Genomic DNA, 27,960 nt, shown 5'->3' on the forward strand with positions numbered 1-27,960 from the left:
GGAAAAGAGAATAGAGTTCCCTTTAAAAATATTTTTTAAAGTTTTTTTCAAAAAAATAGAAATACCATATGATTCAGCATTCCCACTCCTGAGTATATATCTGGAAAAGACAAAAATTCTAGTTCAGAAAGCTATATGCACCCAAATGTTCACAGCAGCACTATTTACAATTACCAAGACACGGAAGCAACTTAAGTGCCCATCAACAGATGAGTGGATAGCGAAGATGTGGTGCATATACACACTGGAATACTACTCAGCTACGAAAAAGAGTGAAATAATGCCAATTGCACAGCATGAATGGACCTTCACTTATCATACTAAGTAATTCAGATAGAGAAAGACAAATATTGTATGGATATCACATATGCAAAATCTAAAAAAAAAAAAAGGACACGAACTTATTTACAAAACATAAACAGATACACAGACATAGAAAACAAACTTATGGTTACAAAGGGAAAAGTACAGGATGGGAGTTTGAGACTGACATATGCACACTGCTGCTGCTGCTGCTAAGTCGCTTCAGTCGTGTCCGACTCTGTGCGACCCCATAGACGACAGCCCACCAGGCTCCCCCATCCCTGGGATTCTCCAGGCAAGGACACTGGAGTGGGTTGCCATTTCCTTCTCCAGTGCATAAAAGTGAAGCATGAAAGTGAAGTCGCTCAGTCATGTCCAACTCCTAGCGACCCCATTGGCTGCAGCCTACCAGGCTCCTCCGTCTATGGGATTTTCCAGGCAAGAGTACTACTGTATATAAAATAGGTAATCAACAAGGACTTATTGTATAGCACAGGGAACTATATTAACTATCTTGTCGTAGCATATAGTCAAAAATAATCTGAAAAAGTAGCCATGGTGGGAGGCCTTGGTGACTCAGCAGTAAAGAATCCACCCACAATGCAAGAGATGTGGGTGTGATCCCTGGGTCAGGAAGATGCCCTTTAGGAGGAAATGGCTACACACTTCAGTATTCTTGCCTGGAGAATCCCATGGACAGAGGAGCCTGGTGGGCTACAGTCCATAGGGTCACAAAAGAGTTGGAAATGACTGAAGTGACTGAGAATGCACGCATTTATATTTATATCTATATCTATCTATCTATCTATATATATATATATATACCTGAGTCACTTTGCCTTACACCTGAAGCTAACATAATATTGTTAATCAACTATAGTTCAAAGAAAGAAAGTGCCAGTGGTTCCCAGAGAATCCAACGCAACACAGCCACTTCTCAACCCTGATGGTTCAGCTGGTCCCTGGGAACAATTTAGAGTTTTTGAAAACATTGTTTTCAAAGTGAAATCCACAAGACATCTGCATCCTGTGGTTGTAGATTTTTCAGAGGTTTGAGCCTACAAATCTGCAATTTTACCAAATCACTTTCCATTGAGGTTTGAGATCATTATCTGTGTCATTTGAGCTTTGATACAGTTTGAATACTGCTGAATATGAAGGCTGTACTTATTTCTCCTATACTCATATTCTCATTGACTGATTTTGGATGGTTTCAGATAGCTGTTCCTCTCCCCACATCTGGCAGGAGTCCTAAGGAATAGGGGCACTGAGAGAAATCTTGCCACCCATGCCACCTTGAACCTCAGGCTTTCTCTGTCATAGAGCATGCACAGGGGCCTTCCAGAAAGGAAGGGGAAAAAATCGAGTTTGGGAATTGTCTGAAAAAGCAGAGGAGGCTATTTGTGCTATGGGAAAGAAAGTGGGGGGAAATGCAAGGGCAGTGGGAGAAAGGGCTGGGACCAGGTGGGCCTGCTGGGTGGCAGGTAGGGATGCAGGGAGGGTGTGTGTCCACACAGCAAGCAGCACAGCCTGGGGGGCTGGCAGAAAGAGTCACGGGAGGCCCAGGCCTGGCCACTGCTCATCACCGTCTCAGCTTCCTAGCAGCTGCTTGAGATGGCAGTCAGAAGCCCGCATTTTATTTGTTTCTTGGATTAATCTAAGTGTTGGGACCTGCCTTCTCCATCCTGGAAGGGTTGAGGCAGTGAGTCTGGTGCATCTGAGATTTTGATGCCCAGAGCATTTAAGAGATGCCCCTAGACTGACAGCCAGGCCCCAGATGAGAGGGTGAAGATGACCTGGGAGACCCTGACCATTTGTCTGCCCAGTGCCGCACACCTTACCTGGAGGCCGCATAGCTGAGTGACGGGACTCTGTAGGTCACTGCTCTACACAGTGACCCAGACCTCTCACTGGCAGTCTGCATCTCCCGTTCCTGTAAGCCCTGAAGGACATGTGACTTAGGAAGTCAGGACTGTCCATCCACCCTGCAGCCTCGGCTCAGCCTCCATCAGGGATGCACAGGGCAGCTAAGACAGTCTGGCCTCACCTGGAACCAGTGGATGTCCTCCCAGAGGCACACACCTGACCTCCTTTTCAAGCAGCTCTCCCCGACCATTGGTGTGGCGCAGCAGACCTGTGACACCAGGGGACACGCATGCCGTTCAGCTGACCGGGGCCAGCTGGGCCTTCCGAGGAGCCTGGCGAGGCAGCGCTCCTCTGCAGGCACAGGCCGTGGAGGTCTTTGTGACTTCTCATCAGATGCACTTTCGTGCATGTCCTGACACTTGCTTCTCAAGCCATTTGAGCTTTGCCTCTTCAGCTTCTTTCACCTTCGGGCTTTTAAAGTTGCATAACCTTGAGGAAAAGATGCAAAGTGCCAGGCTCCGGGACTCATGCCATGTGCACTGTGCTGTCTGTGGGTTCTCAGTATGAGCAGATGCTCCTTTGTCCTGGGTGTTCAGTCACGCTTCAGGATGCATGTAGCAAGGACAGCATCCTGGACTGAGGGTGCTCCCTACTCTGCTGGGTAGTGTGAGGGGCTGCAGTGCCTGAGGCCACCTCCTCCAGTACAAGCAGGGCAGCTGACCCTGCTGGGAGGGTTCTCGGGGACCAGACTCTTACTGCTAAACACAGGCACAGTGACTCACCCTCCTGGAACACGTTTTGCGCTGGCAATGATGCTGCTTATGCTAAAAGGCAAGAGGGTAGCTTTGATGTAGGAGGAATCATTCCCTTAGAAGTGAGTTGGCCATTTTTCAGGGTGATTGGAAGTCCATTTGCCTCCCTCCACGGTATGTAGTGAACACGTCTGCCTCTGTGTCTGTGATTGTCAGAGCCATGCCTGCTTTGTTTTTCCTCCAGCCCCAGGTGACAGCATCCTTGGCTTTGCTCAGTCTGCTGTCCCATCTGCAGGAGACATGGCTCTCCTATCTTGAGTGCAAGGCTCAGACCCTGGACTGCGCCCCCTGCCCACCCCCCAGTACACTTCTGCCTTCCACTCCATCCTGAATTCATATTCATGGTGAAACTTGCCCATCCGGTCGGACAGTCTTTGTCGGTCTGCTTTGAATGCATCCTTTCAGAGGTTCTGGGATGGACAGCAAGTGCCCTTTTAATCCGTGTTTATATTTAAAACATTCACACATCCAGCTATTCATCCACAAGCATTTCCTGAGAACCCACCAGAGTCCAGGATCGCAGTAGCTGCTCACGATAGAGACATGAATGAAGCATTGTCTGTGCCCTTGGGGGTTATCAACCAGGAGTAGAGAAAGAGGGGGTTTGTCCTTGGCCTTAGCCTTAGGGACATCTCCTAAAGTGAGGGACCTGGTGAAAGCCCCAAGGCCTTTCCTTTGGTGTCCCAGCAGTCCTCCATGGAGGGCCAAGAGTGAGCACCTCCTCCGTTACATTCCTGGGCGGGAACGCTGCAGCTTCCAGCCCACAGATGGGAAGGCGGGGCACAGGTGTCCTGCGGCCTTGTCCCCATGCTTAACCAGGTCAGCACCGCTGCTGGCCCAGACCCCAGGGCAGTCCAGCCCGGGTGGCCAGCCTCTGGGAATGCCTTACTAGGTCCCATGACATCCCCGCCCTGGCTGGGCCCTCCCAGGTGTGTGTTTCCCACCGCAGGAATTAACTGAGTCAGACCACACATGTGTCCTGGCGCTTGGTCTTGGCAGCAGACCCCGTGAGAAGTGATTAGACAGCTGACATGACGTCAGCGCCCCGGGGGCCGGAGCCAGCACAGCAAAGCAGCAGCAGCAGCAAACGTCTGTTCTCCTAAGCCAGAGCCCCTTCGCTTGTGGGGAGAGAACCCAAGTTCTGTGACCGGGAGCCAGCACGAGAGAACCGTCAGCCGCCCACACCCCGTCCCACACTGCGCTCAGCAAGCGCACTGTAGACCTTGGATGTGTTCTGGTTGGGTTGGAATAGTTCAGAGGTACAGACAGGCCAGCTCTGCCTTTGCTGCCTGGTGACCATCCTGCCTGTCGCAGACCTTTCAGGTGACCTCTTTTTCCTACAGGCAGAACCCAGGGGTGTCTGTCATCACAGGCTACCTGCTGAGGGACCCCCGAGGATGCTGTTCCCTCTTCCTGAAAGGAAAAGGTTTCACCTCCTAGTTTTGCCAACTAACTCCCAGTCATCCTGCATGTTCCTGAATTAACCTCAAGCCCCCAGGAAGTCTTCCGCTGCCTCCTGGCTGGAGGAGGGGCCCGTCAGAGCATTACCTCATTTACCCGCACAATCACATCACGGTCTAATCTCAGTAACGATCTGTGTAACATCTGCATGGTGCCTGCTCTCCTGCCACACTGTGAGCTCCAGCGGGTCCCAGGGCTTTGCACAGCCCCCAACACAGAGTCGTTGCTCAGTAACTATCTTTTGGGAGAATGGAGAGGGAGCGGGCATCTCCTGCCACCATATCACCTGACTCTCCAGACCAGTGGCAGAGTGCAACTCAGGGTCCCTGTACTCAGAGCTCATTGACTGCATAATCATTAGAAACTTGCCAAGAATCCACATCAAGCTAGAAGAAACCACCTTCTTCTCTGGAAAATAAGATGAGTTCTGGGCACCTCCAGGCTTCCGCCAGGGCTCCTGCTCCCCTTCTGCACAGCTGCTTGCCTGACTCCCTCAGGCACCCACGAGTGCCCAGGAGCTGACCTGTCCAGGCGGGAAGATGGCAGTCAGGGCAGAGAACCCTGCTGCTTCCTAGCAACTTCTCCCTTCCCTCACTCTGAGCTTCAGCTCTGTCACCACAGATCATTTTGCCTTTTCCCATATAAACATCATTTTCCTTGGCAGGCATGGAAGCAAAATGATGCTTGGATATTTTTACAGCTTTCTGGCTTGGCCTCAAACTGCAAGCTTTGTCCTTCATTGTTTTTCTTCTTGTCCAACCAAACTAAGAAGGACTCTTTTAGGAAGCATGAAACCTTAGGGACACCAGGGAACCTTCTGGAGCTTTTCTCTCTGCAGCATGCCCTTGTCCCCTTGCCAGGGAGGGGAGGGAGGGCCCTCCTGAATTGGGTCACACCCGTCCTAGGGCAGGTCCCCTGATCATGTGAGCCGACACTGAGCAGCAGACTACTCCCTTCCTTAGCAAGGTGGCTTACGCTTGGGTTGACCCTAATGGCCATCAGCATCATTTTGCTACCTGTGGCCAATTCTATTGCCAAGATCTGTCTCACTGAATTGTCCAAGCCAAAGCTTTTTAGTGCTGACCTGCAATTTCCTCTTTGACACTGAAGTTTAGGACTTTTCCTTCCCAAATATTTTTTTTAGTTCACTGAGAACTGTGGAAATCTGGATTTGGCCATCAGGTTGCTGTTGGTGGTGATGAGAGCTCCTTCCAGGTCTTCAACCAGCCAGAGATTCAAATGCTCCCAGCCCCGGGCTCCTACACTGGCATCACTGGGGTTGCCAGGCTGGTCTAAAGCAGGGTCACTGCCAGGAGCGCAGAGGATGTGCAGTCCCCCCTGCTTTACTCACCTGCCCCGTAACTCCCCTCACTGGGCCATGTTCCCACCTACCCTTTTGTGTCCTGGGAGATTCATCTTCGCAACTTGGAACTGCCTTCTGAAAGGTGCTTCTCCCAGTGGGGCCAGGCTGTGGGTGGCCACGGTGTCTGGGATGTCTCCTCGTGCTTAGTGCTGAGATGCTCAGTGAAGTGGCAGCGGGGTTGCTGACGGTGCCGTGAGGCGCAGCACAAGCCTCATGGGGGGAGGGGGAGGTGTCCTGTAATGCAGACACCATCACCCCACTTACCAGAGAAGGAGAGGGCACCCCTCCCTGAGACGTGCCCAACCCAGATGCAAAACCAGTGTATCCCTGCAGTGAATCACTTCCCCGTAGTAAAAAGAATGTACAAGCAACAACCCAGAGATAAATCACAAAACAACTATGCTGAGCAAAAGAAGCCAGACAAGAAATAAAGTACATAATAGATTGTTCCGTGTATATAAAATTCTAGGAAACGCAAACTACTGTGTAGAGATAGAGTATCAGTGGTTGTATAGGGATTGGGGAGAGGCGGGATTGCAAGGGGGTTGAGGACTTGCACACTGTTGGTGGGGTTGTAAACGGATGCAGCCCCTATAGAACACGTTACGGAGAGTCCTCTAAAAGCTAAAAGTGGAACTACCATATGCTGCAGCAGTTCTACTCCTGGACATAGACCTGAAGGAAATGAAAACGTTAATTTGAAAAGATTTGTGCACCCTCGTGCTGAAACTCCAATACTTTGGCCACCTGATGCGAAGAGCCAACTCGTTGAAAAAGACCCTGATGCTGGGAGAGATTGAAGGCAGGAGGAGAAGAGGGCAGCAGAGGACAAAATGCTTAGATAGCATCACTGACTCAGTGGACATGAATCTGAGCAAACTCTGGGAGAGAGAGAAGGACAGGGAAGCCTGGAGTGCTGCAGTCCTTGGGGTCAAAGAGTCAGACGCAACTTAGCAACGGAACAACAGCAGCAATGTCATAGTAGCATTGGTTTCAACGGCCAAAATATGGGAGCAGCCTAAGTGTCCATCAACAGATGATGAACAAAGAGAAATGTGGTATATATACAACAGAATACCACTGAGCTGAAAGAGTGAAAGCAAAGAGTGAAACTTATTAGCAACAGCATGGATGGACTTAGAGTATATTATGCCTAGTGAAGTATGGGGTGGGTAGCCTTTCCCTTCTCAAGTGAATCTTCCCTACCCAGGGATCAAAACCAGGTCTCCCACATTGCGGGCAGATTCTTTACCAGCTGAGCCACAAGGGAAGCCGAAGAATACTGGAGCGGGTAGCCTATCCCTTCTCCAGTGGAACTTCCAGACCCAGAAATCAAACCAGGGTTACCTGCATTGCAGGGAGATTGTTTACCAACTGAGCTATGAGGGAAGCCTTGTAGTGAAATAAGTCAGCAGAGAAAGAAATACTCTGTGTTACCACTTGGATGTGAAATCTGAAAAATAAAACAAGTACACATAACGAAACAGAAACAAAGTCACAGATACAGAGAACAAACTAGGGGCTGCCAGTGGGGAGAAGGAGGCGGAGGGGCAAGACACAGGAAGGAGGTTAAGAGCTAGAACTACTGTGTATACAACAAACTGTAAGGGCCTGTTATACCGCACAGAGAGAATACAGCTGATATCTCATGATAACTTTAAATGGAGTATAATCTATGAAAATACTGAATCACTATTTTATACATCGGAAACTAATATGATATTATAAATTAACTATACTTCAACTTAAATTAAAAAAATAAAAGTGAATTTTAAAAAATAACCCCAATCCATCATCTTAACTTTGGTGATGTTTATACACATATATATCAAAATGTATCAAAGTTTACACTTTAAATGCTTGCATTTTAACATATCATATATCAACTAATTTGTTAAAACAATAATAGTAAATATGCATTTTAAAAATCCCTCCCAAGGACCCAGCGCCACCTCTGCCTAGCGCTTTCCTCTTCTCCCCTTCACTGTAGCTTCTAGATGTCCTGACCACTCATGCACCTGCACTTCCGCAGCATCCACTCCCTGACACTCCCAGAACTGCCACCATCAAGGTCACAGCGCTGCTGGCAGCCTTGGATGCAAGAATAGCGCCCTTTATCCTACAGGTTTTCAAAGGTCAGGAAACGGGATAAGCACACTATTAACAGGACGCTGGCTGCGTTTTCCAATAGCAGGCTCAATCCGTTTTTCTTCACACTGACACACATACTGTTTTCTCTGTTGCTTGGATGTTCTGGCAAACTCATTGTGCTGTTTCAGACTGACAAGTAAAACCTTTGTTTTGAAGTTAGAAGTGTCTCACCTCTGAAGTTGTCTAGAGCTTGAAGAAAAACCTATCAGAAACAAAACTAACATACTCTTTAAAAGTAACTTTGTTAGCATTTCCCGCCCTCGGTTCCCTGGACCTCATGGTGGTGTTTGCAGTCACCGTTTGCGTCCTTGTCTGTACTCTCCCTGAGCAAGCGCCCTGCACGTTCCCCCCGCCCCCTGAGTCTTTTTTCCAGTGCCTCTTCCTTTCCCCAAGGCTGCACTCGTCCCTGGAGTCAGTCCTGTGACCTCTCCCTGGCAGACCCTGCACCATCCAGACGCCACTGGCCCCAATTCTGTCTCCATCCCAAGCTGGCCTGGGTGTCAGACTACTTGACACCAACAGTGTGTGTTCCTTGGGCTCCATCCAAATCGGCGGGGCCTGTCTCCTCCTTCCATGCCTGCAAATCCAGGTCTCATGCCATCTCGTCTCTCAGATGGTGTCGGGGTGCCTGCAGCAAAGGGGCTGCTGACGGATCTGGGAGGCGGGGGCCAGAAACACCCATGCAGCCGTGCAGTCAACCGGCCAGTGGCAGCCCACCGGGCTCCCCCGTCCCTGGGATTCTCCAAGCAAGAACACTGGAGCCATTTCCTTCTCCAATGCATGAAAGTGAAAAATGAAAGTGAAGTCACTCAGTCGTGTCTGACTCTTAGCGACCCCATGGACTACAGCCCACCAGGCTCCTCCATCCATGGGATTTTCCAGGCAAGAGTACCGGAGTGGGGTGCCAGGGATTGCTACTTGCTAGTATTTGGTCTGGGTCGAGACACGCTCTCCGCACCCCAGTTCTCTCATCTTTGTATCGGAGGCAGTGCCCATAGTGGAAGCAATAGTGTGTTGTGATTTGGTTGAGCTGAAAGTGAAGTCGCTTAGTGCGTTGTGATTTGGTTGAGCTGAAAGTGAAGTCTCTCAGTCGTGTCCGACTCTTTGCGACCCCGTGGACTGTAGCCCACCAGGCTCCTCCGTCCATGGGATTCTCCAGGCAAGAATACTGGAGTGGGGTGCCATTTCCTTCTCCAGGGGATCTTCCTGACCCAGGGATTGAACCCAGGTCTTCCGCATTGCAGGCAGAGGCTTTAACCTCTGAGCCACCAGGGAAGCCCAGTTGAGCTGAAGCCTTATTCAGATGAGATTTGTGCAGGGCTGGAAATGGTGCCTAAAACACAGGAAGTGCACGGGAAGCATTCTACGAGGTGGTGGTTGTTACCATCATAAGAGACCTACTTGGGTCCTCACATGTTCGCTCTGATAACTTAGTGCAAAGTGGGGCCAGCACTGATCCTTTTAGAAAGTACTGAATCCAGCAGAACCACGGTGAGAAATCCAGATCTCCTTTCACACCGTTTCAGGTGAATCTGTCACTTTGCTTAAAAATGCTGTTCACCTTGGCCTTCAGAGGCATGGAAATAGGTCCTTCAAGATCCTGCCATCACGTTTTCTGCAGCTGGGCATCCCACGAGGGTGCAGACCCGGACCCAGAGTGGCAGGGTGAACGGGTGGGTTTGCAGTCACTCACTGGGATCCCCTGCACTCATTGATGCCCCGCACGCCCTGCCTCCTGTGATGAGGTGGGGGTTGGTGCCCTGATCCCTGCCTGGAGCCCCCGCTCCAGCGTGAGAGACACGGCACCTGGGGGACCATGGCGGGCCACGTCACCCACAGCCTGGCGGCGGGGAGCGACTGGATCGGCTCCCCAGGACTTGGCGTGAGAGTGACTTTTCCTTCCAGGTGGTCTGAACATTCTTAAAGAAGGAGTTTTCCTCATTTTCCAGCAAAAAAGGGGGCATCTGCAACAGAGACACGCACCAGGCAGAGAGACCAGTCCGGAAAAGGGAAAGAGTACTGGGCGGGAGCTTCAGGAGGGCGGGGCTGGGGGCACTGGATGATCCTAGGAGAAGCACAGGGACCTGCAGATCTGACCCTACAGTTGTTCCAGTCGTTCTTTTCTGAAAGCAGGAGCCAGTCACTGAAATCACTCAGGCACGTCTGTGTTTCTGAGAGCGTTCTCCCTGGGGTTGTAAGTAGGACGGGTACGGTATAAACACCGGGGGCTGTTACGGGAGAGGACTATTTCCAGGAGGGATTGGTGCACAGCTCCTCAGCGTCCGGATGCTTGCCCCCTGCACTCCGCTACATCCCTGAGTAACAGTAGGTCTTTCTTCACCGCAGGTGCCCTTGCTCGTGTGAGTCAGTGACAAGATGCAGTTGTGGCAGAAAGACCCCCCAAGGGACGCCCGCAGCCACCACTGATGAGCGCCACGCCCAGGGGGCTTCAGGATTGGCCAGCTCCCGTCTCCAGGCCAAAACCGCCTCTGACTTCCGCTCCTGCATTGTGGTTAAAACGGATGGGGGTGCTGCTCTGCCACATGGCTTGTGCCAAGGAAATGTATTTGCCTCTGAATATTTAAAGTTGCCAATAAACTATTCTTGTTGGCAGGTTAATGGGACTGTAAACGCTGGGCCATCACGCTTAATTACATTGATGGACAGAGTGGAAAGAATCATGCCTTAGGCCGATTTTGGATCTTCGAGACTTTTACCACATGTAGATGGTTAAAACCATTAATTGTTGAAAATCTTTCTGAATTCTAGGGAAAGTATGTAAATGAAATAACCTGAATGTCATCTGCTACTTGATGCGAGAAGAAAGAGTTGAGAGGCTTTTTCAAATGTGACTTCACTGAGTAATGAAAGTATTATATTCTTATTCCTCCAACATTTGGGGTAAAAACCTCATGAAGGGCTGCAGACCGTGATCTGACCAAGTAAGCTATTAAAAGTCGACCACAGTCACCCGGAGTAACAATCAGGCAGGTCTGAGTTCTCCCGAGGTGGCGGTGACGCGTTCGGAAGGACTTTGCAGTGGACGGCATTCCTACGTGGTGTGCTGTCCCCCCGCAGGCTGTGATGTGCCGCAGGCCTCTCCCACGGAGGGCTGAGCACAGAGCCCAGAGGCTGCCCTGGGAGCCTCAGAAATCCTCCCCAGGGCAGGAAGGAGGAGACCGGGAGTCTGAAGGTCACTCCCATCAGATCACATTGTGCTGGTAGTTCACACTGTGGGCGTGGTCTCCATGGTTTGCGCAGCAGACGAGTGGCTTGCCCAGAATCACAGCACAGGGCACTCAGTCTCCGGTATTTATCACAGATTGTCGACTACGGCTGTAGAGAAAGCTCTTTAAGAGAGTAATAGAAATCAAGAGGAATTCCTGAAATAAAATTTCTGTCTTAATGAAGCAACAAATATGGCGAGATCGTTTGTATGTTTCACAGTGATTTCAGATCAGACATCTGGTAGGAAGGAACTGCTGTGTGTTGTCTGATGAAGGCCCCTCACCTTCCCTGGGCAGCGAGGGCCTCAGGCAATCACTCTTACATCACACTGACTCCACTGTTGGTCTTCTAGTGCCACAAATAAAAGAAAGTGAAATTGTAGCTCTTGTGTGGATTTCATGACTCCACTGGGTACCCTATCCCAGAGTAGAAAGGAGTTGTTGCTGTTGTTGTTCAGTTGCTCAGTTGTGTCCGACTCTTTGCAACCCCACAGACTGCAACGCGCCAGTCTTTCCTGTCCTTCACCATCGCCCAGAGCTTGCTCAAACTCATGTCCATTGAGTTGGTGACATCCTCCAGAAAGGAAAGATTCATTTATTCAATGAGTCAGCCCTCTTCTAGACTCTGGGTTACAGCAGATGCAAAATAGACAAGAATCCCTGCCTTCATGGTGTTTGTATCAGAGTGGAGGAGGCAGACCATAAACAAAATAAGTGAACAATATACCAAGTTCACTTAGATGCTGTTAAGTGATTAGGAGAAAAACATTGAAAGGGATGAAGCATACATAGAGTGATGAAGAAAGGCCTCTTGCTGCAGTGACATCTGAGTAAAACCTGGAGGAAGAGAGAGAGCAAAGCATGGGTGGACCCCTCGCTGGCGGGAGAAAAGGCAGGTGCAGAGGCCCTAAGGCAGGGTTTGCTGCAGTGTTGGAGGAATGGGTGCAGAGGGGCACGATGTGGGGGTGGGGACGTGGGGGATGTCAAGCAGTTTCCCCAGCTTCTTACTCCGTGCCCCACTTCTCAGGGAAGCCATGCTCCCTGGTAGACTGGGGGGGTAGCAGACATGAGGATGGCCAAAGCACACCCCAAGGACGGTAAAGGGGCCCCTGGGGTGCCCCCCAGTTCATACTGCCCACTTGATACTAAACTTATCCTTTGTTGCATCAGCTTACATTCGGTGCCCCATGAGGATGACAGAAGTACACCCCAAGGACGGTAAAAGGGGTCCCTAGGTTGCACCCTCCAGTTTATGCTGCTCACCTGATGCTAAACTTACCCTTTGTTGCATCAGCTTACATTCGGTACCCATGCTGGGTTTGGGCTGTGGCACGGAGAATGGGACAGACGTCTGCGCTGGGCTTTTGCCTTCTTGAAGACTTTCCCAATTGTGCTTGGTGGTTCTCACTGGGGGTGAGGGACCATTTTCCAGATGAAGAAACTGAGTCCAGGAAGATTAAGCCTGATGATAAAGAGGCCGCATCACATTATCTTCATTCCGCCCACAGGACATCAGCCTGAGCACAGGAGGCAGGTCTGAATGAGCTTCCCGGGGCCCAGTTTACACCTGTGAGCCCAGCAAGTCACTAATTGTGTCTGGTCTTTCTCTGCCAAGGTCCCAGCTTAACCCGTGAATGTATCTCCGTCACTGTCAGCTCCAGACAGGCGCTCAGTGAGTGCTCAGTGAGAGAAAGTGCCTCAGGGGCAGTGAGACTGAGCCTAGGTGGCCTGTGTTCAGTCTGGGCTTTCCCCATCTTTTCTCTGCCTTCTGTTGCAACGAACTCAGAGGAAGGACCTGAGGGGCCACAATGGAAGCCCCCAGGGCTCCAGGAGGCTAAGAGGGTCTCAGAGGGGCCAACAGAAGGGCCTCCAGGGAAGCCTTCCCGCTCTCGGCTCTGGCCACAGCCTCGGGGGGCCCTGGAGTTGCCTGACTGCATCAGTGCTGAGAGTCCAGCTTTCCCCATCTTCCTGGATCCAGTTATTTCCTTGTTCCCGCGGCAGGCCCTCAGGGCAGAGAAATGGCATTTCTGTTTCCGGGTGTTTTTGGAACAGCTTCCTACTTACTAAGAAGCCCATTCTTAAAGGGGATTCAGGGCAGGCTGGGTGATCTGACTCCTGCCCAGGCTCCAGGGGAACCCCAGGATGGACGGGGAGCCCAGGAGCATGGGCTCGATCTTGTGACCGAATCTGGGTGGACCCTGCATTTCTGGACCTGGTCTCCTGCTCGCGCCCTCCCTCTGCCCTGCTCAGCCTTTAGGCAGTGAGACAGATCACCCCAGGGAGAAAATTCCAGAAGGACCTGCTTAATCAGTCTGATGGGCAAATGCTCAGCCAAGCGGAGGATAGGAGATTTCCAAGGAGGCAGCTCAGAGCAGCTGGAAAGAAGGGGCGGCCAGTGTGGGAGGGAGAAATTACTCTCAGGCGCAGGTCTGCGGGCAGAGGGGGTGGGTGGCCCAGCCCAGGCCTGAGGGTAGAAGACAAGCTGGTGCCATCGGGGGAATCAGAGATTGGCTGAGAAGGGACGGGAGAGGAGGGTGATGTCACCCTCTTCACTTCTTTGGAAAACTGTGAGCAGTAAGCGGGACTCAGAGAATGACAGATGCAGTTAGTTCCCTGGTGAGCAATGGCATGACTTCATCAAAACACTTCCTGGCATCAGGGATTAGCCCATGAGGGCTCCCACAGACAGTGAGACCCAGAAAAGCTCAGAGAAGGCAGTGAGAGGACCCTGTCTCTAGGAGGTGACCTCTGGGAGTTCCTGGGTTCCACCAGTCTACTCTGAGACAGGGTTTCCGACGTGGGGGAATGCTGTCTCCACAGCCCTGGAGACTGTGGCTCTGAGTCATCTGTTGCCAGAATGCTCTCCCATGGGAGATTCTGCCTGGTGAAGATGAGAAGAGGGAGGGCCCTGGTGCGGGGTGAGAAAGGAGCCCAAGTGCCCAGCTACAGTGAGACTGGGCACAGAGAAATCTTCAGACCCATGGGACAAATTTATTACATGCCCCCTCATCCAGAGGAGGAAACTGGAGCATAGAAGAAATGTCATTTGCCGAGATGACACGGCAGGTGAGGGTCTAAGCAAGAGCCAAGGGTGTGTCCTGGGGACCAGGGCACTCCCCTGCTGCTCTTGGGGTCCCCAGGAGCCCATGGGCAACAGGACCAGGTGTGGCCCCAAGAGGGCACAGCAGTGGACTCCCAGGTGGATTCCATCTGGAACATCTATCCAAGGACACAGACTTCCCAGACCATGGGCTCCTGGGGCGAACATGGCAGACGGTCCTGAGCTGGGAGGATTTATTTTGTCTTCTCCACTTCCTTGCTTTTATCAAATTCTCATTCTTAAGCAAGTACTCATCTGATCATTTCAAAATTAGGCATGGACAGTTGCTGTCTATGACCCTGAGGCTGCCTAGGATGGGACACAGTTCTTGGCTGAGTCATATCCAAGTGCTCCTGATTTCCCTGGTCCCTGGTTCCCATGATCCTGTAGTTCTCCAGTTAGGACTCTGGACTCCAGTCTGGCTCCCAACCCTGGAGGCCACCCTCTGAGCATCTTCCGGCAACTTCCCCATAGCAGCTCAGCTGTCAGCCCACAGTGGGCTCCTGCCAGAGAAGGGCAACCTTTATAGAATGATTTATCCCGGCAGAACACTGCTGGGGCGTCGGTGCCGAATAGCGTTAGCGGTGGGAGCTGCACACCGGCCTACAGAGTGAACGACTCATGCGCTTGCTGCCCTCACGGCTGCTCTCTCAGGATTAAGCAGCTTTGGCATCTGGCCTGGCCTTGTAGACATTGGTCTGCTCTCAGATCCAACCCACAGAACAGGTTCTGGTAAGAAGCATGTGACAGGGTGGTTAGGATGTGACTCTGGAATCAGAAAGACTCAGATGTGAATCTTGGCTCTGCCACACTACCCCAGGCCACGTGATGGGGACAAGCAGTTTGATCTCTGAGTTTCCTCATCTACAGCATCAGCAAAAGTAGTTTTGAGAACTAATGGGGATACTTGTGTACGCCAAGCTTGGAGCTTGACACACAGGAAGCCCTCAGCAAAAGCTAACTATTACAGCAGTGATGATTTTCCTTGCTAATATGAAAGCTCATGTATTACTTCTAACCGTTTTTTGATGGAGTCTTCAGGATTTTTCTATGTATAGTACCATGTCATCTGCAAACAGTGAATTTTACTTCTTTGCCAATTTAGATCCCTTTCATTTCTTTTTCTTCTCTGATTATTCTGCTAGGACTTTCAAAACTGTGTTGTTTAAAACTGGTGAGAGTGGGCATCCTTGTCTTGTTTCTGATCTTAGAGGAAATGCTTTCAGCTTTTCATTGTTGAGTATGATGTTGGCTGGCTATGGGTTTGTCATATATGACCTTTATTATGATGTATGTTCCCTCTATACTCACTTTGTTGAGAGTTTTTTTTTTTTTTTATCAAAAATGAATGTTGAATTTTGTCAAAAGTATTTTCTGCATCTATTAACACAATCATAATATTTTTATTCTTCCTTTGTTAATGTGACGTGTTGCATTGACTGATCGGCAGATTTTGAACCATCCTTGCATCCACAGGATAAGACCCAATTGATCATGGTGTATATTAATTTTGTTAATGTCTTGTTGAGGGTTTTTGCATCTGGGTTCATCAGGGATGTTGGCCTATAATTTTTTTTTTTTTTTTGCAGCATTCCTGTCTGATCCTCGCCAAGGTCTGAAGGCAGTGTGATCTGAAAAGACGAGCGCCATGCATTCTAGTCTCTGGCTGTGTCATACATGGCTATGTGGCACCAAGCAAGTCGCCCATTCTCTGTGATCTGCAGTCTCTCTGTAAAGGGAGGGACCTGGAGTAAGTGGTTTATGGACAGCTGGTGTTCTGGAATGATGCTTTTCATGTAAAAATACCTCTGTTGCTTTTGTCAGCCAGTGTCCCAGGAAACAAGAAGTCTCACTCAAATGAATGATTTATGGAAATTTTAGTGCAAAGATTATTAACCAAGTAAGGGCAGGGTTTAAGGAAAGTAATAGGCCCAGGGCCAGCAATGGGGTGAATCCTTACCATTCCTCAGTTTCTGAGGACAAGGGAAGGAGCAGCTGCCACAGGCTGGCAAGAGTTCTAGATGTCACTGAAGGTGATGACAGGAGTTGTGACCTTGGCTCCTGCCAAACCATGCCTGGACTCTCTCTTCTGTGCTCCTGTCTATCGAGTGCATCCCACAGTCCAAATCCAACCAGGACTCACAGGCAAGGGAACTTGTCGATGCAATCCATGCCTACTCAGCCTCCAGGAGTGGAGAATAAGGTAGGGGGGGCGGAGCGGAAAAAGTTCTGGAAAGGCAAACAGAATATTCACCCCAATTCCTAATGAGGAAAAGGCAAAGAAAACAGAACCTGAGTATATCATCAAAACAGTGGTGTTTTAAAGAAGATGTGGCTTTGAATAAACACCAGTGAATATCTGAGTTCAGCGGGAATCTGTAGTTCTTCCAAGTGAAACAGGGTTTAATCTTTCTCTGTACCAGTTGGAAGTTTCACCTCCTTTTTCCTCTTACGTTATTATTGAAGAGGATATGTGTCTTCATTTCTCTCATTTACCAAAAGTTAAAGTAACCATTCATTCACTTCCCTTTCTAAATAATGCAGGTGGCCAAGAAGTCCAGAGCTTTTCCAAGTTTATCTTGCAATTAATAAGCTTGTGAAGATAAAAAGATAGTCTCCTGTGTTAATCATTGTTTCAGCAAGCTACTTTATTCTCATCTCTTAGGGGCTTGAAATGAGCCAACTCCATGTAAAAAAGAACTGCTTAAGAAAATAGACAATATTGATGGTTTTCAGATTTCTTACAAAGTATAGTGATTCACTGAGAATGTGAAATGTCCAGGGACCCAAGTGGGATAAGCTGGAAGGTGCCAGCACCATGAGCTAGGCACCAACAATTTCCAATTAGTAATTGCATGGCCATGAGACAAATACATCAGCTTTAGAACTTTCAGGATATTTAGAGACTGAGGAGGGAAGAGAACATGTCTTGAGCAGGATCAGACATGAATGAGCATGAATAGGCTGTGCCCTTCCTCCTCCTCAAGCTGAACAAGCACCAAAGGCCATTATATGCTGAGCACTGGGCTACAGGCTGGAGAACCAGTAACGTCAGGGCCATGGTTCCTCCCGAGAGGGGCTCTACCTTGTGGGGAGATGGAAGACAAGGGGAAGGATATATTTCAATGAGTGCAAGCAGAGCTGTGGACGCTTGGAATGTCAGTTCCAAACCACAGCCAGAATGCCAAGAAAACTTCCTAGAGGAGGTGACGTCTGCACTGATAGCCAAAGAATTAGGAGTCATTCTAGACAGAGGAATGGTGCAGTCACACCAGAGCAAAGCAGAGCAACATAAAGTTTCAGAAAACAAGGCTTCTGAACTGAATGCTTTGCCACTTTCTAAGCCACAAGTGTGGACTTCATCCTAAAGACCAAGGGGAGTCACTGAAGGATCTTTAAGGAAGGAGTGGCAAGACTGATTTATAAGCATTATACATTTACAAGCATCATACAGAACAGTTGATGAAGCCAGAGAGGAGGAAGTGAAACCAGTTAGGAAGTGAACACTCGCAACCCAAGCCAGCAAGGAGAGAGGGGGGCAGCTAAGGAAGGTCTCCTGTCTACCTACAAGACCAAGCAGAGTTCCAGAAAGTGTCAGAAGCTGAAAATAGGCAAATGCTTGCCAAGACACCCCATACCTGACTCGGAAATTACTCATATCAGCACCACAGATGTGGTGAACAGCAGGCGATTAACTGAGGACTCACACGATTTCCCGTCATTCACAAGAAATCAACACAGTTAGCACAGTGATAGGTTGCATTGTGCCTTCTATTATTGCAGGGGTTTTTAATTTTAATAATAATAAGAGAACTTTTTCTGCATTCCCAGTGTACCAAAGGTAACTAGGAGGGGCATCAGGCAGTGTAACTCCTTGTGTTACCTTTACCACCCACCCATCGGATGAGCCAGAAACCCAAGGGGCATCCATCCTCTCCCGCATCCCCAGAGCCAATGCTTTGCTCTGCTTCTGTAAAACCAAGAATACCTTTGTCCTGTCCATTTTTTTCTCTTCCACTGCCAGCTCTCTAAACATCCATTTGCAATGGGCTATGTTTCTGAATTTCTTCTTCTGTTTTCTTGTCTGTCTACCCATGCATGAATAACAGAGTTTTCATTATCTTAGTAATGACACAGTTTTCAGTCTTACTAATTATTATTATGCTTTAATACATGAAAGGGTTAGCCCTCCAAAATTGCTCTTTACATAATATCATTTATTGAGATCTTCATGCTAGATCATTTAGTCTTCCAAATCAAATTAAAAACCAACTTGCTTAACATCAGAAAAAAATATGGTATTTTATTGAGATATCAATAAATTATAAATTAAATTTGAGAAAGTCAACACAATGCACATACAGTGATATTTATTTGTCCAACTTTGTTTTAGTTTTCCTCATGTGAGTTTTGACTTTTTGGGTAGGTTTCAATTTAGTTCAGTCGCTTAGTCATGTCTGACTATTTCAGACCTCATGGACACCAGGCTTCCCTGTCCATCACCAATTCCCAGAGCTTACTCAAACTCATGTCCATAGAGTCAGTAATGCCATCCAACCATCTCATCCTCTGTTGGACACTTCTCCTCTCATCTTCAATCTTTCCCAGCATCAGGGTCTTTTCAAATGAGTCAGCTCTTTGCATCAGGTGGCCAAAGTATTGGAGTTTCAGCTTCAGCATCGGTCCTTCCAATGAATTTTCAGGACTGATTTGCTTTATGATGGACTGGTTGGATCTCCTTGTAGTTCAAGGGACTCTCAAGAGTCTTCTCCAACACCACAGTTCAAAAGCATCAATTCTTCGGCGCTTAGCCTTATTTATAGTCCAATTCTCACATCCATACACTACCACTGGAAAAAACATAGCTTTGACTAGACAAACCTTTGTCAGCAAAGTAATGTCTCTGTTTTTTAATATGCTGTCTAGGTTGGTCATAGCTTTTCTTCCAAGGAGCAAGCCTTTTTTAATTTCATGGCTGCAGTCACCATTGGGTAGGTTTAATCCTAGCTAGTGTATTACATTTCTGATGTTGTAACTGCATACATTTGCTCTTTCATCATGTCTGCTAAAAGACTAGTTTGTATATGTGAGGATTATTGATCCTACCATATAAATCTTTCTATTTTGTGTAGTAGCATTTACCATCAATCGTTTTGGTTTTGCAGACATACATGTCACTCATAAGTCCCCTTCCAATTGTTGTGCTTCTAACTGAATTGCTTTAGTGCCTCCAGTTCAATGTTAAATAATAGTAGAGATAGTGGGCATCCTTGCTTTTCTTGGTGGAAATGCCTCTAAATTTCCCCCATGAAATAATAAACTGCCTTTTTGAAAAAGCTGAAGTACAGTGTTGTGCCAATCTCTGATGTATAACAAAGTGACTCGGTTATATAATATATACATCCTTTTTTATATTCTTTTCCATTATAGTTTGTCCCAGGATATTGGATATAACTCCCTCTGCTATACAGTAGGATCTTGTTGTTTATCCACCCTACATATAATAGTTTGTATCTACCAACCCCAAATTCCTAGTCCATCCTTCCCCCTCCACTCTCCCCCTTAGCAACCACATCTGTTCTCTACATCTATAGAAAGAAACACTCTTTCTGTTTTGTAGATAGGTCATTTTGTGTCATATATTAGATTCCACATATAAGTGATATATGGCATTTGTCTTTCTCTTCCTGACGTACTTCACGTGGCATGATCATCTCCAGGCCCATCCATGTTGCTGCAAATAGCATTATCTCATTCTTTCTGTGCCTGCGTAGTCTTCCATTGTATATAGGTAAGCACATCTTCAGGCACCCGTCTGTTGAGGGGCATTTAGGCCGCTCCCATGTCTTGGCTGCTGTGAATGGTGCTGCTGTGAACAGAGGTGCGCGTGTCTCTCTGAGTCACAGGTCTGTCTGATGTCCGTCCGGGAGTGGGATGGCAGGATCATATGCTAGCTCTAGTCTTCATTTTCTGAGGAAACTCTGTACTGTTCTCCTTGGTGGCAGCACCAATTTACATTCCCCTCAACGGTGCAGGAGGGCTCCCTGTTCTCTACACCCTCTCCAGCGTTTATTATCTGCAGACTTTTTAACTGTGGCCATTGAGACCAGTGTGAGGTGGTACCTTGTAGTTTTGATTTTCATTTCTCTAATTATTAGTGATGTTGAACATCTTTTCACATGCCTACTTGCCATTTGTATGAAAGAAGCTGCCTTTTGATATGAGTTATTATTCTGTCTTAAGTCACAAATGGGTATTGAACTGTGTTAAATGCCTTTTTGGCATCTATCACGATAATAGGATTTCTCTCTTTAACAATATTAATATACTGAATTATGTTAATAGGGTCCCTGGTATTGAATCACTTTTGCATTTCTGAAATATGTACCATTTGGTCACAGTGAATTCATACTTACATGAGCTATTGGATTCTATTTACTATTACTTTATTCGATATTTTTGCATTGAAATTCACATGTGAGATTAGGTTGTAATTTCTTTTTCATATTGTATTTGTCCAGGTTTGGTATACATATCATCCTTGCTTCATGTCTTTCCTGCTTAACACTCTGGAATAATTTAGATAGCACTGCAATTATCTGATTTTTAATGATTTTGCAGAATTTTCCTAAGAAACCTCTGGTCGTTGTACTTAAAGAAGAATTTTTTCTTCTTTAAGGAAAACTTTTCACTACTTTCTCTGTTTCTTCTATGGAAATTGGTCTGATTATCCTATATCAGCTTTGATATTATATTTCCTAAAAGGTTACCCGTTTTATTTAAGTTGTCAAACTTACTTGCAGAAGATTCTGATTAAATGTGTGATTTCTATTTCCTCTCTTTTGATAACAATTTTCTTGTTGTCACCTTTTATTTTGTGTGCTTGTGCTTTTTTTCCTTCTTCACTTATTTTATTAAGCTGGCTAGGACTTGTCAATTTTGTTGCTATTCTTTTCAAAAGGCAAGCTTTATATTTTTCTCATTAAATTCTGCTATGGACCTTATTTCCAAATCTTTAATTCTGCTTTACTGTCATTGATCGCTTCTTTATTTCCATTTACTTCATTGTCCTTTCTAGTTTTTTCATTGGCCAAGTATTCCTGCATTTTCTTTTTTATTTTCTTTATAAAGAGTATTTGCTGCTATAAATTTTAGACTCTGATGTGTTTCTATTATTGTGATTTTCCAGAAATTCTGAAACTTAGTTTATTATTTCTCCTTTGAGCCAAGAACTGTTCAATAGCCAATGGCTGCTTAGTGAAATGACCCCTGGCAGGAAGAAAACAAGTACATGAGTCTTGCAGTTGCCCTATCTTACTGCCTTGAGCTGGTTTCCAAATTGTGGGAGGACTTTTACAACTGTGTTGTTTATTTTTATGTTATTGTATTATGGTCATAAGTCCCATTCATATGACTTTTTGGGGGGGAGCTACTGAAGATGTTTTTGCATGTCCTAAAATATGGTCAGTTTTTAGGTTCTACTCGTACTTGAAAAGAGGGTGTATTCCCTGTGGTTTGATTTTACAGCCCTGTGTGTCTCTCTAAAATGTAACCTCTGAGTTTGCTGCCTCGGCAGTTTATGTTCTTATTAACTGTTTGTCTGCTTGACCTGTCTTCAACTGGGAAAAACTTTCCTGTTATGAATGCATAGTGGTCTCTTTCTCCTCTGGTTTCTGCTTCATAAAAGTTACTGCTCTGATGTCTAGTGTATTCATAACTGTTCCACCTTCTTTACAGAGTTTAATCATTGCATTAGTGATGTTAAATTGGTTGTATTTTAGTTTGTTTGGGGAGCCTGGATTCTCCCTTTTCTCTCTCTCTTTTTGTAATGCTTTGATGAATGAGAATATTTATTTATTTATTTATTTTTGGCTACACCGTTCAGTATGTGGAATCTTAGTTCTCCAACCAAGGATTGAACCCATGCATTGGAAGCAGAGTCTTAACCACTGGACTACCAGGGAAGCGCTAGTTCTGCCTTTTCTGATTGCCTCTTCATTTGGGGTCCCCTGCAGTAAATTCTGAAATAAGGGTTCAGGTGTAAGTGGTCTATTTGAGTGAAGAAAACTCGTGGAGGTGGGAAGGGTGTCAGGGGTGGGTGGACAGCCCACGAGTCATGGTTGGAGCCCTTGACTGTCCTGCCTCCACAGCTTTATTCCCCTTGGCAACCCCAGTTGTCAGTGCCTCAGGGTTATCCCCTCCAAGTAAAGAGGGTGCTGGCAAATACGTACACCAGTTCCCATCATTGATCGATTGAGGACACATCCCAGAGGGTGTTAATCCTCCAGCACTCTGGTCTGCCACAAGAGGAGTGAAAACTCTGAATCCAGAGAAAGCCACCGTGCAAAGAAAGGATGCACCAGCAGCTGAAATTGTGGCTGGTGAGCAGTGATGTGTAAAGACTGAGATGGGAAGAGGACCCAGCATGGCTACTCCCACCATCAAGACCCGAAGTCCTGCTTTCTTGCTATTTGTATTGACTTGGCATATCTTTGTCTGTAACCTTGATTTTGAACTTTCTGAATCTCTTTAATTCAACTTATGTCTAATAAACATCAGAGAGTTGAATTTTGCTCTGTTAGTCCACCCAATAATCTTTTGCTGTTATTGTGTGAGTTAAACTAAGGTACCTTTACTAATTTAACCAAAATGCCTAGCCCATTATATCACTTACATTATATTTCAATATGTATGTGTTTTACATGTAGTTAAAATGAAGCTATAGGAAATAGATCCCTAGCTCAGTCAGTAAAGAATCCACCTGCAATGCAGGAGACCCGGGTTCAATTCTTGGGTTGGGAAGATCCTCTGGAGAAGGAAATGACAATCCACTCCAATATTTTTGCCTGGGAAGTTCCATGGGAAGAAGAGCTTGGAAGGCTACAGTCCATGGGGTCGCAAGAGTCGGACATGACTGAGCAACTAAACCACCACCACCACAGGAAATAGATTTACCCTCATGCTGCTGCTGCTAAGTCGATTCAGTCATGTCCAACTCTGTGCAACCCCATAGACAGAAGCCCACCAGGCTCCACGTCCCTGGGATTCTCCAGGCAAGAACACTGGAGTGGGTTGCCATTTCCTTCTCCAATGCTAGAAACAACCAAAAAACAGAACAGAGCATCACATAATCAGGTAAGCCATCACAGAAAGAAAACAAAGAGGTAAGCCCTGTACCAGATGGGCTTCTGGTTTTAGAAGGGTTTCCAGGGCAGGGTACGTGGGTGGAGCCCAGGCAGAACCTGTGTCTCCTTGAGCAGAGAAGATACAACAGGAGTCAAGGAAAGCATGGCAGTGAGAGTTCACAGAAAGGGGCTTGGGGAGGGGGGCTGCAGAGGGGGAGTGCCAGATTCTGAAGAGCGTCCCCCTTGGATATTAACTGAGTGCTGATCAATGAATGTACGTAGTGAGTTACCAGAGGCAGAAACACAAACCATCCCAAAGGACTGGAAGAAGCCATAGCTGACACTCACACAAGGTTGGGAATGGGATCCATCCCATCACAGACTAGACCTCCTGTCTCACGAGACACTGGACCGCGTACACAGAAGGGCCTTGGTTCATCATTCCTCTAGGAATGTCAAACAAATTCACTTGAAATGGATCATCAAGCCAAAGTAAGATTCTGACGGTAACTTTTGCGTAGCAAACAGCTTAGATGCTGTTAAAAAACACAATTTACTGAGTAAATTTTAAAGATCCAACTGGCTTTATTCAATGATTCATGAGTTAGGCCAATACTAGGAGTTCTGAGGCCCTGTACAGAATGAAAGCTGCTGACAGGCAGAAGGTGGCATGACAAAAAAGTGACTAGCAGAGAGTAGATCCTTTGTGGCAAGGTCACCTTTCCCTAGGGGACCTCAAGGGTCTAGCAGGCAGATAACCTCACCTGTGATGACCAAGTGATTCCAGATGGGCTGCTTTAAGATTCCACTCCTGGGAGAAGCTGAACCTGTAATTAAGTCAGTTATTAAGTCTTAGTTTGGTGATGTTTGCTTAGCACAAGTGACTCCATTTGGAACCTGTTGTCTCTTTCTAAACAATCCCCCCCTTTTGATGAGACTTTCAGCTTAACTGAGAAATGTGATAAAAAAAATTTTAATTTATTTATTTTAATTGGAGGCTAATTACTTTAAAATATTGTAGTGGTTTTGCCATACATTGACATGAATCAGCCATGGGTGTACATATGTTCCCCATCCCGAACCCCCCTCCCACATCCCTCCCCATCCCATCCCTCACTGTCATCCCAGTGCACCAGCCCTGAGCACCCTGTCTTATGCATCAAACCTGGACTGACGATCTATTTCACATATTGTAATATACATGTTTAAATGCTATTTTCTCAAATCATCCCACCCTCACCTTCTCCCACAGAGTCGAAAAGACTGTTATATACATCTGTGTCTCTTTTGCTGTCTCACAGATAGGGTCATCGTTACCATCTTTCTAAATTCCATATATATGCGTTAGTATACCGTATCACTGTTTTTGCTCTGACTTACTTCACTCTGTATAATAGGCTCCAGTTTCATCCACCTCATTAGAACTGATTCAAATGTATTCTTTTTAAGGGCTGAGTAATACTCCATTGTGTATATGTACCACGGCTTTCTTATCCATTCATCTGCTGATGGACATCTAGGTTGCTTCCATGTCCTGGCTATTATAAACAGTGCCGCAATGAACATTGGAGTACATGTGTCTCTTTCAATTCTGGTTTCCTTGGTGTGTATGCCCAGCAGTGGGATTGCTGGGTCGTAAGGCAGTTCTATTTCCAGTTTTTTAAGGAATCTCCACACTGTTCTCCATAGTGGCTGTACTAGTTTGCATTCCCACCAAGAGTGTAGGAGGGTTCCCTTTTCTCCACACCCTCTCCAGCATTTACTGCTTGTAGACTTTTGGATAGCAGCCATTCTGACTGACATGAGATGGTACCTCATTGTGGTTTTGATTTGCATTTCTCTGATAATGAGTGATGTTGAGCATCTTTTCATGTGTTTGTTAGCCATCTGTATGTCTTCTTTGGAGAAATGTCTATTTAGTTATTTGGTCCATTTTACGATTGGGTCATTTATTTTTCTGGAATTGAGCTGCAGGAGTTGCTTGTATATTTTTGAGATTAATTCTTTGTCAGTTGCTTCATTTGCTATTATTTTCTCCCATTCTGAAGGCTGTCTTTTCATCTTGCCTACAGTTTCCTTCATTGTGCAAAAGGTTTTAAGTTTAATTAGGTCCCATTTGTTTATTTTTGCTTTTATTTCTATTATTCTGGGAGGTGGGTCATAGAGGATCCTGCTGTGATTTATGTCAGAGAGTGTTTTGCCTATGTTTTCCTCTAGGAATTTTATAGTTTCTGTCTTAAATTTAGATCTTTAATCCATTTTGAGTTTATTTTTGTGTATGGTGTTAGAAAGTGTTCTAGTTTCATTCTTTTACAAGTGGTTGACCAGTTTTCCCAGCACCACTTGTTAAAGAGATTGTCTTTAATCCATTGTATATTCTTGCCTCTTTTGTCAAACATAAGGTGTCCATAGGTGCGTGGATTTATCTCTGGGCTTTCTATTTTGTTCCATTGATCTATATTTCTGTCTTTGTGCCAGTACCATACTGTCTTGATGACTGTGGCTTTGTGCCTGAAGTCAAGCAGGTTGATTCCTCCAGTTCCATTCTTCTTTAGATTGCTTTGGCTATTTGAGGTTTTTTTGTATTTCCATATGAATTGTGAAATTATTGTTCCAGTTCTCTGAAGAATACCGTTGGTGGCTTGATCGGGATGCACTGACATCAGTGTCACCTCCAGATGTTCTTCTCAAGTTTTTACAGGTTTTGCTGATCCTTGTGTGGGGGTCACAGGTCATGATTGATTTCTTGCTGAGTCACTGTGGTTTTCATAGGTCTCAAATTCAGATTTACACTTTTTTTAAAAAAAATTGGTCATTCTGTTCATTCATTTTCTGATGTTCCAGCCTTGGGGAGGTTATTTATTTGGTGGTTGATAGCTACAACGCAGCATTTGAAGCTTTTAAGAGAATACAGTGCACCAGAGAGACTACCGTGATTATTATAAGCAAGATAATGTCCGCGGTGAAGTTTGGAACCATGGCCCTAAGACCAAAGCCAGTCAAATCACATAAGTCAAAGAAAGGCCCACCGAAGAACGCTCTTTCTTCAGCCAAGTAGCTTGTTCAGTGGTCTTATGTAGCTGAGTCTCAACTTACCCAGAAGTATCAATCCAAGTGCAGCAGGTGGTAACTGGCCACAGCACAGACACTTCCTTCTTCAGTTAAAAGATAACAGGGACTGTCCTATGAGCAGAACAATCTTCTCAGGGAGTAAAGAATCTTTGTTGGCAGATTCTGCAGTATCTTCAAGAGTTAAGGAGAGGTTCTTGATCTTACTCCCAGCACTGACCCCGAGCCAGGGAGGTGAGGACCTGTTGGAGGAAGCAAACTCTGAACCATGAAGACCCCTGAGTAGGTCCTGTCTGATTGAGCTATGTAAATCCAGGGGGGCTAACCATCAAGGCGTCTCACCATGAGAGTGGACAGTTAGGGGTGCAGTCATGGCCTGGTCAGGTAGCAACAACTTGGCATTCATAGGCCTAATGGGGAATGAGAACCACCACAGACAAAGACAAATCCTGTCTGGGCACAAACTGCTTGCGACCTTGCCTGATGATTGCAAGTGAAAGGGACAGCGGTAATTCCAAGTGACAGTTGCAAGGAATTGGGTCAGGCTGGTGTGATTTTCCCAGCGAAGTGGATGCCTCCATTACTGGAGATTGTGGAAGGTATACCCCAAGTGGAAAACACATTTTTTAACAATTTCTTTGTGACAGCCTCAGCCTTGCAGCAGGGGAAGACTGCAACTGATCTGGAAGACATAGACACAGTAACAAGAACATACTGACAGCCATTCCTGAGTGGCACTTGAATGAATCCAGCTGCAGGTGCCGTCGGGTCCAGAGGGAGGAGGTCTGAGCCCTCTGGGGACAAAAATAGATTTTCCAGGATTATGGAGCCGACAGGTCAGATATCAGTGGTAAATTACTTTTGCAATGTTATAGAAGTCCCCCCACCAATGTTTATTCATAATTTGAGTCATCTTAACTGTACCATTCCCTTCACGGATCACAGCTTTGTCAGGGTGAAGGGGCTTGCATAACCCAATTAAGCTATGAGCCATGCCATGCAGAGCCACCCAAAACAGACAGGTTATAGTGAAGAGTTCTGACAAAATGTGGTCCACTGGAGAAGGAGATAACAAACCACTCCAGTATCCTTGCCACCAGAACCCCATAAACAATATGAAAAGGCAAACCGAAAAAAAAAGTGACACTGAAATAAGAGCCCCCAGGTCAGATAGTGTCCAGTATGCTGCCGGGGACAAGCAGAGGGCAATTACTAATAGCTCCAGAAAGAATGAAGAGGCCGGGCCAAAGTGGAAAGGACACTTGGTTATGGCTGTCTGCTGGTGAGAGTAAAGCCTGAGGCTGTATGGAACAATATTTCACAGGGACCTGAAATGTTAGGTCCATGAATCAAGGTAAATTAGACGTGGTCAAGCAGGAGATGGCAAGAGTAAACATTGCCATCTTAGAAATCAGTGAACTAAAATGGATGGGAATGGGCAATTTTAATTCAGATGACGATTGTATCTACTACTGTGGGCAAG

General features: G+C 46.6%; 1 protein-coding gene and 1 long non-coding RNA gene across 2 annotated transcripts in view; one reads left to right on the plus strand and one right to left on the minus strand.

Moving 5' to 3' along the window:
* The window catches only part of LOC129658832 (protein cordon-bleu-like), a 32,733-nt gene extending 21,359 nt beyond the window's left edge, over nt 1-11,374 (plus strand). The window contains exon 6 of the mRNA XM_055589642.1: nt 10,303-11,374. Coding sequence (XP_055445617.1) covers nt 10,303-10,320 — 18 coding nt within the window. The 3' untranslated portion in view covers nt 10,321-11,374. The remainder of the gene's footprint in view (nt 1-10,302) is intronic.
* A 4,967-nt stretch (nt 11,375-16,341) lies between these two features.
* LOC129658485 (uncharacterized) lies at nt 16,342-26,697 on the minus strand. The gene is made up of 3 exons (XR_008717363.1): nt 26,505-26,697; nt 24,173-24,235; nt 16,342-16,545 (listed from the first exon to the last, which is right to left on the minus strand). It is a non-coding gene; the product is annotated as an uncharacterized LOC129658485 (long non-coding RNA).
* Between the last annotated feature and the right edge of the window lie 1,263 nt (nt 26,698-27,960).

Source organism: Bubalus kerabau, chromosome 8, assembly GCF_029407905.1.
Source record: "Bubalus kerabau isolate K-KA32 ecotype Philippines breed swamp buffalo chromosome 8, PCC_UOA_SB_1v2, whole genome shotgun sequence".
NCBI lineage: Eukaryota > Metazoa > Chordata > Mammalia > Artiodactyla > Bovidae > Bubalus > Bubalus kerabau.